Source organism: Otolemur garnettii, unplaced genomic scaffold (genome assembly GCF_000181295.1).
Source record: "Otolemur garnettii isolate 467f Iridium unplaced genomic scaffold, OtoGar3 scaffold00045, whole genome shotgun sequence".
NCBI lineage: Eukaryota > Metazoa > Chordata > Mammalia > Primates > Galagidae > Otolemur > Otolemur garnettii.
In genome coordinates, this window is record NW_003852440.1 from 8151623 (window position 1) to 8161748 (window position 10126).

Here is a 10126-nt window from a genome sequence, read left to right on the forward strand (position 1 = left end):
GATTCGAACCCACCACCTTAGGTATATATGGCTGGCGCCTTAGCCACGTGAGCCATAGGCGCCGAGCTGTAGTTTTTCTATTTGGGGTAGAAACAGGGTCTTCCTCTTAACTCAGGCTGGTAACCACTTCTTTTGATTTTAATATTTAGACTATTTTTGGCTCAGGGTCTGTAGCTCAAGCGGTTAAGGCACCAGCCACATACACCAGAGCTGGCGGGTTCGAATCCAGCCCGGGCCTGCCAAACAATGACAACTATAACCAAAAACAGCCGGGCCCTGTGGTGGGCACCTGTAGTCCCAGCTACTTGTAAGGCTGAGGCAAGAGAATCGGTTAAGCCCCAGGAGTTGGAGGTTGCTGTGAATTATAACACCACGGCACTCTACCCAGGGTGACAGCTTGAGGCTCTGTCTCAAAGAAAAAATAAATACATAAAATTTTGTCTATTTTTTAAATTTTTTATAGCTACCTTTTTTCTTTTTCTTTTCTTACAGTTTTTGGCCGGGGCTGGGTTTGAACCCGCCACCTCCGGCATATAGGGCCAGCGCCCTACCCTTTTCAGCCACAGGCACCGCCCCTGATTTTGTCTATTTTTATAGAAATACACATGAAGTTGGACAATTACATTCATGAACTCATCCTAGAAAAAGTGCCATAATACTTCATTGCTGAATATGACTGCGGACGCTTTCAAAGTCCTCCCTTGGCCATCTTGGCCATGGTAGTGATACTCAGCAGTGAGTGTTGTAGCACTTTTTCTAGGATGCATTTGCAAAGTATACTCATTATTTTTGCTGAAGTCAAGGTAGTTGTACCAGCCAAGAATTGAAGCTACTTGTTTTTAAACAAACTGAAAATACGGTTCGGTTTCCATAGCTCAGTGGTTAGGGTACCAGCCACATACACCAGGGCTCGTGGTTTGAACCCAAGCCAAAAAAAAAAAGCTGTGTGTTGTGGCAGGCACCTGTAGTCCCAGCTACTTGGGAGACTGAGGCAAGAGAAGTACTTAAGCCCGAGAGTTAGAGGTTGCTGTGATACTATGGCACTCTACCAAGGGCGATAAAGTGAGACTCTGTCTCTAAAAAAAAAAAACCTGAAAGGTAAGTTCCTGCAAGGTGAGGATCAGTGCTGTTTCCTAAGTTACTAGGTACTTCTTTCTCAAGCCATCTCCTTCTAACAGAGGAGGGTTTCCATCTATGGAAATGGTGTTTATGTTAAGATTCAATGGCAAAGAAAGACTAAGAACAATCAGTTGTAGGAAGGGATTCTTTCTAGAAAAAGAATTTTATTTATTATTTTTTTTTGAGACAGAGTCTCACTATGTTGCCTTCAGTAGAGTGCTGTGGTGTCATGGTTCACAGCAACCTCAAACTCACCTTCCAAGTAGCTGGGACTATAGGTGCCCGCCACAACACCTGGCTATTTCTTTTTTGTTGTTGGAATTGTCACTGTTTGTTTAGCTGGCCTGGGCTGGGTTTGAACCTAGCACCCTTGGTGTATGTGGCTGGCACTGTAACCACTGTGTGACCGGTGCCGAGCCTAGAAAAACACTTTTTTTTTAGCCAGGGTTGGGTTTGAACCCGTCACCTCCGGCATATGGGGTTGGCGCCCTACTCCTTTGAGCCACAGGCGCCATCCTTAGGAAAAGACTTTTAAAGGGAACATGATTTGAATGCTAAAAGCTTTCTCCTGCTCACAATTTTCCTTTTTCCTATGGGGAGAAATTGCAGAAGGGCAATTTTTACTAAAGCATTTTTTCCTTCCTCTAATCACTCTCGAACAGTTAAAATTGCTGTTAAGGCTCGGTGCCTGTGGCTCAAGCAGCTAGCGTGCCAGCCACATACACTGGAGCTGGCAGGTTTGAATCCAGTCTGGGCTTGCTAAACAACAATGACAACTATAACCAAAAAAGAACTGGGCATTGTGGCGGGTGCCTGTAGTCCCAGCTACTTCAGAGGCTCAAGCAAGAGAATCACTTAAGCCCAGGAGTTGGATGTTGCTGTGAGCTGTGATGCCATGGTACTCTACCCAGGGCGACAGCTTGAGATTCTGTCTCAAAAAAATAAAATAAATAAATAAAATTGCTGTTAAATTTGGACTTAGAGGTCACCTATGTGATTTCTTAGTCCACCCAATCATACAAGCAGATGATGTCATTTTGACTGAAATTCTTTGTCTTGGCTTCACTTTAAATTTTTTAAGGTATCGTATGGGATATATTCATTGAGTATAAAATAGTGGTTTTGTGTGTTTCTATTTCAGTAGTAGATAGTCCTAGTTACATAAAGAAGGCTTCTCTTATTTTATACCAGGCATTGGTTGCTATGTTTTGAAGAGTAGACTACTTTGTAATGTATTATAACTATTGCTTGTGCTCTGAAAGATTATACTTTGTGGCGTACTCGGTTTGTTAATTACTAATAGAATCCTCACTACAATATTTGGTTTTTGAAATCAAATCTATTTTGGTTCTGTTGGATGAGTAGCTACTCCAGTGTAGCATCTCATATCTAGTGTAGCGACTGTTAAGTACATCCAGCATTTAAAGCTGCTTTATTTAAATGATATGAGACAGTTTCACAAAACTCCATGTTATCCGTCTCCCCCAGCCACCACAACAGAACCACAATAACTAACAGAAGTCATGGATTTCAGCTTTGTCGATCATTTCACTTTCCCTCATAAGGATTTTGTTTTCCAGCTGGTCCAGTTCAGATGGTAAAGATGATCCAATTGAAGTATCTAAAGATAGTATATTTGTGAAAATTTTGCAGAAACTTTTAAAAGATGGTAAGTGTTACTTTTAAAATTACAGTGTCACTTCTCAGTTTCAGAAATTATAGAATAATGGGATCAAATGACAGGGACATTTAAGATAAAATCGTATTATACATAAAATTAGAGAGATTTGCATGCAGTAGAGCAAGGGCTTCTGCTTGCCCTCTGCACCTGGGGGGGCATGTACCTCCCCACATCCTGGGGTGACCTTGGGGGCTAAGTTACCATGCTGATTCGGGTAGACTGGGAACACCAGTCAGAACTGTTGAACCACAAACTGGAAGTCGAAGTCTGTACTGATACTGACAGAAATAATCATTTGCTTTTATTTTTCAGTGACTTCTTTTTTTTTTTTTTTTTTTTTTTTTTTTGAGACAGAGCCTCAAGCTGTCCCCCTGGGTAGAGTGCTGTGGCATTACAACTCACAGCAACCTCCAACTCCTGGGCTTAAGCGAGTCTCTTGCCTCTGCCTCCCAAGTAGCTGGGACCACAGGCGCCCGCCACAACACCCGGCTATTTTTTGGTTGCAGCCGTCATTGTTGTTTGGCGGGTCCAGGCTGGGGATTCGAACCCGCCACCTTAGGTGTACGTGGCTGGCGCCTTAGCCGGTTGAGCTATAGGCGCCGAGCCATTTCAGTGACTTCTTTATGCAGATTGAGAATTTGAAATGAGATAATAAACTTTTTTTTGTATATTCCCTACTAAATAGACTATACCATGCTTAAGAAGAAACTAACAAGGCCCAGGCTCATGCTTGTAATCCCAGCACTCTGGGAGGCCAAGGAGGGTGGGTTGTCTGAGTTCACAGATTCGAGACCAGCCTGAGCAAGAGTGAGACCCTGTCTCTAAAAATAGCTGGGTGTTGTGGTGGGTACCTGCAGTCCCAGCTACTTGGGATGCCAAGGCAAGAGAATTGCCTAAGTCCAGGATTTGGACATTGCTGTGAGCTGTGATACCACAGCACTGTACTGAGGGTGACAAAGTGAGACTGTATCTCAAAAAAAAACAAAACAGAAGAAACAAAATTTTTCAAATCCATTTTAGACATTAACATTCTGTAATTCAGTTTAGAAACAAAAAGGAGGGAATATGTTTGCACATGTTTTATACTGAAGGGAGTAAACAAAATTCCATTTTCTGATAAACACACAAATAGGTAAAGAGGCATTTCTGGATAGATGTTGATTCTGGAGGGAATGGTGAATTTGAGGACTCTACTTTCACCTTTCATATTACTGGGTACTTAAAATATGGTTAGATAGAAAGAATTTGCACACAATAAAGTGTGACTCATTTGTTATGGAATAATTAGATCCAAATATGTGATTCCAAAGTCCAGGTAACATGCAAAAAAATTGACTAACCTCAAGTTTTCTGATCTTTACAAATACAAAGATACAAAAAGCCTTTGTAAATTCAGTCCTTCTAAAAGAATGTGCATTTTATTCATCATCTTGACATTTACATACATTTGAATATAAATAAATTATATATATTTTTTTATATATCTGCTAGAGACATTATTTCATCTACACAAAACATGCTCAGTCTCCTGTCTGGAACCTAGTAGGTGCTCAGTGAACATTTGTTTGCATATACCAAGTTATTTGCCGGTCCAGAGCCCCAGCTGCTGTGTACCTGATTCTACTCCCTCGACTCTCTGCCCTGTGTTTACAGTCCTCCACTTTGGAGTCACTTACTAACCCAAATAAAATTTGGAATTAGCCACACCAGCCCTGTTCTGAAGTAGAGATGCAAACTCTTTGTTCATTCCAGAAGCTTTTATTTCAGAGCCTATCCACATTGATCGCCCTGAATTACTTTTCTGATTTTTAGTCTCTTTTTATAGCTGATGCAATTTTATAACTAATTACTAATGTGGTAAGAATTGGCAAATGGACACCTAATACCTTGGAACTGACAGGATGTTTAATAAGTCAAAACTGAGCAAATGACAGGAAGGTCAATTAAACCTTTTAGTTGTCAAAAAATAAAAATAAAAAATAAAATAAATGAAGGGATATTGCAATTTTTTTGCTTTTGCTGAAAAGTACTTGAAATCCAGGAAGAACTAAAATACCTTTCTACACCTTTCTCTTTATTTGGAATTAAAGAAATAATTGAATAATGATCAATTTCTTTGTCCATGTTTGAGATATTTAACCGTCCTAGTTGAAACTAATAGATTATTAGATAGCATTTGGATCCAAATCTGATGATTTTCATAAAGTAGGTTATTATAAAAGTGCTACAGAACTGAATTGTGTCTAATTAAGAATGTAGCACTGCAAGGCATAGTGTGGGCACCTGTAGTCCCAGCTACTTGGGAGGCTGAGGCAGGAGAATCGCTTGATTCCAAGAGTTTGAGGTTGCTGTGAGCTGTGATGCCACAGTACTCTATTGAGGGCAACAAAGTGAGATTCTGTCTACAAAAAAAGTATGTAGTACTGATATTTCAGGGTCACTGCAGTTTTTGCTATTCTTGGTAGATGCATAGTAAAACATAGGTGGAAAACAGGTGTGGAAACAAAATTCAGAATTTTATAAAAATAATTTTTTTTTGAAACAGAGTTGCCTCTCTATTGCCCAGGATAGGGTGCTGTGGCATCACAGCTTACAGCAACCTCAAATTCTTGAACTCAAGATAATCTTCTTGCCTCAGCCTCCCAAGTAACTGAGACTATAGGTGCCCACTAAAATGCCTGGCTAAGTTTGTTTTTGTTTTTGTTTTTTTCTATTTTTAGTAGAGACAGTGTCTCACTCTTGCTAGGGCTAGTCTCAGACTCCTGAGCTCAAGGGATCCTCCCACCTAGGCCTTCCACCTTCCAGAGTGCTGGAATTATCAGCTGTGAGGCACTGTCCCTGGCCTAAAAATAATTATTAAATTTTGACCGGAGGATAAAAACTAGTAGAAATTTTTGGGCCTTTTTTTAAAGAGACTGTCTTGTTCTGTCACCCCAGGTACAGTACTTTGGTATCATCATAACTCACAGCAACCTCAAACTCCTTGGCTCAAGCCATCCTCCTGACTCAGCCTCTCCAGTAGTTGGGACTACAGGCATGCACCACAATGCCTTACTAATCTTTCTATTTTTAGTAAAGACAGAGTGTCATTCTTGTTCAGGCTGGTCTTCAACTCCTGAGCTCAGGCAATCGTCCTACCTCAGCCTTGTAGAGTGTTAGGATTACAGGTGTGAGCCCCGGTGCTTAGACTAGAAACTTATACATAAATAAAAAATATGTAAATAAAAGGTATGTGTATTTATTATAATGACAGGCAGGCCAAAAATATTTGGGAACCTTTTTAATACTGTGGCTTTCATAAACAATAGTAAATATTTTCAAAGGATGGGTTCTGAAGGTGGGAAGATAGAGATCACCTCACATTATATCTCATGGGGATTGGTGGCTCAACAGCTTCTTCAGCCTGTGGGATGAATTTATCCTACAGAAATATTTAAATTACCCACATGGTTGGTTTGTTCATGTTACCTGAAGGATATTATATATAGAACAGAATGCACATATCTTTACATCCAGTTTAAATTTTTTCTAGTTAGTCATCAACATTTAACAGTTGAGAATAGACAGTTCTTAAAAGTTCTTTTCTGATTTCTCTTGAAAAATCAAAAGATTTGCCTTCCACAGACTAAATATTTACATGGCATGGCAGCAGTTAGCTGGAACCAAAGAGCCTTGACCCCTTCGGTTGGGTCATTGGCTCTGAGTTTACCAAGATGCCCCTCAGCCACCTTTACTCACATAGACCCTGTTCCCTACGTAGCCAACTTAGAGCAGCCAGAGTTCTAACTCCTGCTCTGAAGAAACAGACCATCCTGTTAGGTCTAAACAGAAGGCATGCACTTTAAAAATAAGAGTCAAAGAAGATGTTAAGTTTCTTTAGAGAACTGATCTTTCAAAACTAATTGATGGCTCAGGGCCTATAGCTCAGGGGCTAGGACACCAGCCACATGCACTGGGGCTAGTGGGTTTGAACCTGGCCTGGGGCCTGCCAAACACCAATGATAACAACAACAAAAACTAGGCTTTGTGGTGGGCGCCTGTAGTCCCAGCTACTTGGGAGACTGAGGCAGGAGAATCACTGGAGCCCAAGAGTTGAAGTTGCTTGAGCAGTGACACCACAGCACTCCACTGTCCACATAGTGAAACTCTGTCTCTTAAAACAAAACTAAACTAATAGATGTCTTTACAAGTGTAATACTGTTTCACAAAGTATTTGTTGAGAGTGTGTTAATCATAGTAAATGATATAGAATGTTTCAGATTTAACCTCATTACATTTATTAACCTAGATTTTTATTGTATGACAAATATTAAAAAATGGTAGGCACTTTGAGGATTTTTTAAAATCAGTATTTGATTTTTAGAACCTTATGGTAATATAACAAATTGTGTAATATCATTTGCTTACTAATTTTAAAAACTTTCTTCAGTTTTCTTTGATGAGAAAATTATAGTATGTACTTTTTTGTAGCTACACAGATCTCAACTTAGTTCATTTAATTAGTGTTCATTGGCTTTCTAGCTGTATAGATGACTTGTGAAGAAATGATTCTTCTGCCTAATTGTAAACTTAACAAACTGACTATATTTCAGGGACAATAGCTAGATTTCATGACATTGCTTCTACTGTATTATTTCCCAAATAGGAGAACATGAAATTGCTTAAAATACTTGTTTTCAATGATTATTAGTTAAAAACTTTCACATTGATAGTATGTGGGAAAAGATTAAAACCTTTTCAGATCTAATTCAAGACTTTAAATGTAATGGCTATTTTGACCACTAGGGGGAAAGACGCTGGAGCAGCCCCTGAAGGATGAATGTCACATTGTTAGACTTGGAAGTGTGTTTGACAGATGGAAGGAATTCAGGAGAGTTTCCCAAGAGCAGAGTGACATTATATTTTAAATAGAAACACAGGTGTTTTTATCATCAATCATCTTAGTTCATTTGAGAGTCTTGTAAAAATAAAAAAATGACTTTTTCTGTTTGTTTCTAGGCATTCAGCTCAGTGAATACCTGCCGGAGGTGAGAGGCCTGCTACAGGCAGAGCAGCTTGGAAGCTTAAAGTCCAACTCTTACTTTGAGTTTGTTTTGAAAGCAAATTATGAATATTATGTTCAGGGACAAGTGTAACTTTTTCTAAATGGTTCATTATTTCTAAAATGTGTATAGAGTGTCCTTACAAAAATTTTAGGATTAAACAATTAAAAATTTGTACAATTTTATAATATCTCCTGTTTTTGTACTTTATAAGGAAGGTGATATGAGATAGTTATGTAACTATGGTTACGATTTTCAGTTCTAGGATATTTTATTTACCCCTTTTTTCTACCTGAAATTAGTTACTTGTTTTTTGTGTACTTGTTACTATTTCCTTTTAGTCCCAGTTGAGGGTTCTGGTGTTCTTGTCTTGTTCTGCTTGCTGGTGTGGACAAATCACTTCCAGGCCTCAGTTTGTACAATTCTACAAATCACAGGATTGCACTAGATTGTCTCTGAATTCCCATTAGGGGAAAATCTAGTAAGATAAATGTTGAAATTTTGCTGATTTGTTGTGGGCCAAAAAACCAAAGCAGAGAAGGCCCTAACTCATGAACTGTCAGGAACATTAAACATTTTTCTACATAAAAGTAAATAAATAAATAAAATTTTTCTGCATAAATGAATACTAATGAAAATATTTTAGTGAATCAGTCATTCATGTGACTTTCTAACCTGTCTATAAATTAACACTGATAAGTTTTTTTTTTTTTTTTTTTTGAGACAGTATGTAGGGTGTGGTGGCATCATAGCTCATAGCAATCTCAAACTCTTTGGCTCAAGTGATCCTCTTGCTTCAGCCTCTCTCCTCAGCTGGGTCCATAGGCACCCACCACAATGCCCAGCCATTTTTAGAGATGGGGTCTAAATCTTACTCAGACTGATCTGCTGAGCTCAAGCAAACCACCTGCCTCAGCCTCCCAGAGTACTTAGGATTACCAGCTTGAGCCACCGGGCCGGAAAGAAGTTTATAGTATTAAGGCTAGTTGTAATCTTTCAGTATGGGGATTCAGTCAACCTGTGTATTTTCAGAATGTTTTTTCATGGAATCCCAGCTTTGCCACAGTCTGCCTAGGGAGTCAAACGCATGAGTCATGCTAGAGACCTACTGGGTTTTCCTGCGATGGCAGTTGACGTGACTAAAAAGGTGGTATTCTCTCAAAGCTTCTTTGTCCTAATTGGTATCATCACTTGGTGTTTATCTGGCTTTAAATAAAAAACAGAGGTTGGACAGGGAGTTGCTGGCATGTTCATGATTTGGCCCTGTTAAGGGCTCACTAACCAGCCTGCTTCAGCAAGTGAAAAGGTCAGAAGTTAAACCTGGTGAAGAGTCTAGTTCCTGGTCTCACCAAGTGCAGCTATTGTGCCTTCTTGAATGGAACTGCTTATGTTAATCAAAGGAAGGAAATTAGCAGCTTGGCCTTTTCACACCCCTCAGCTGCCCCCCCCACCCCACCCCCAGTTTTAGGGTCCAGTTTAGTATTACAGTAAAGGGTACTGGAAGAAGTTAGGAGCAGCTTGTCAGATGGCCAGTAAGGAACATGTGTTACAAAGCGAGGCTTTTACACGGACTTCAGTGTTCACTTCTCACCTGTCTGAGGCTGTCAGGTGATAATTGTTCCTATGTTGCCCTCAGTAGAGTGCGGTGGTGTCACAGCTCACAGCAACCTCCAACTCTTGGGCTTAAGCACTTCTCTTGCCTTAGCCTCCCAAGTAGCTGGGACTACAGGTGCCCACCACAATGCCCGGCTATTTTTTTGTTGCAGTTGTCATTGTTGATTTTAGCTGGCCCGAGCTGGATTCCAACCTACCAGCTTCAGCTATATGTGGCTGGTGCCCTACCGACTGTGTTATAGACACCACTCAAATGGTGGTTTTTAAAAGAAAAAAGAAAAAAAAAACTATGTTAAGAGTAAAACTGAAATTAAGATCTAAGATTTTGGATTTTTTCTTTTAAATTTTAAAAATTGGTTTCACAACATAGTCTTTATCAGAGAATTACAGATTTTTGTGTAAGTCAAGTCACTGATAAGAAGCACATGGGGGCTGTGTGACATTTCTATGGAAAGAGATACTTAACTGACTTAGAAAGGTTCAAGTTCACCCCATCTTTGAGTGTCCAGCTTGAAGCCTTGACAAAAGAGAACAGGAAGGTTTTTTGTTGTTTTTGCAGTTTTTGGCTGGGACTAGGCTTCAACCCACCACCTCACCACCTCTGGCATACAGGGCCAGTGCCCCACACTCCTTTGAGCCACAGGCGCCGCCCAGGAAGGTACTTTTTATC

General features: G+C 39.9%; 1 protein-coding gene across 1 annotated transcript in view; it reads left to right on the forward strand.

Moving 5' to 3' along the window:
• NUP133 (nucleoporin 133) overlaps nt 1–8140 on the forward strand; it is a 74623-nt gene extending 66483 nt beyond the window's left edge. Inside the window, exons 25-26 of the mRNA XM_003790985.3 lie at nt 2700–2788; nt 7799–8140. Of these exons, the coding sequence (XP_003791033.1) occupies nt 2700–2788; nt 7799–7935 (226 nt within the window). The 3' untranslated portion in view covers nt 7936–8140. The remainder of the gene's footprint in view (nt 1–2699; nt 2789–7798) is intronic.
• Nucleotides 8141–10126: the final 1986 nt, after the last annotated feature.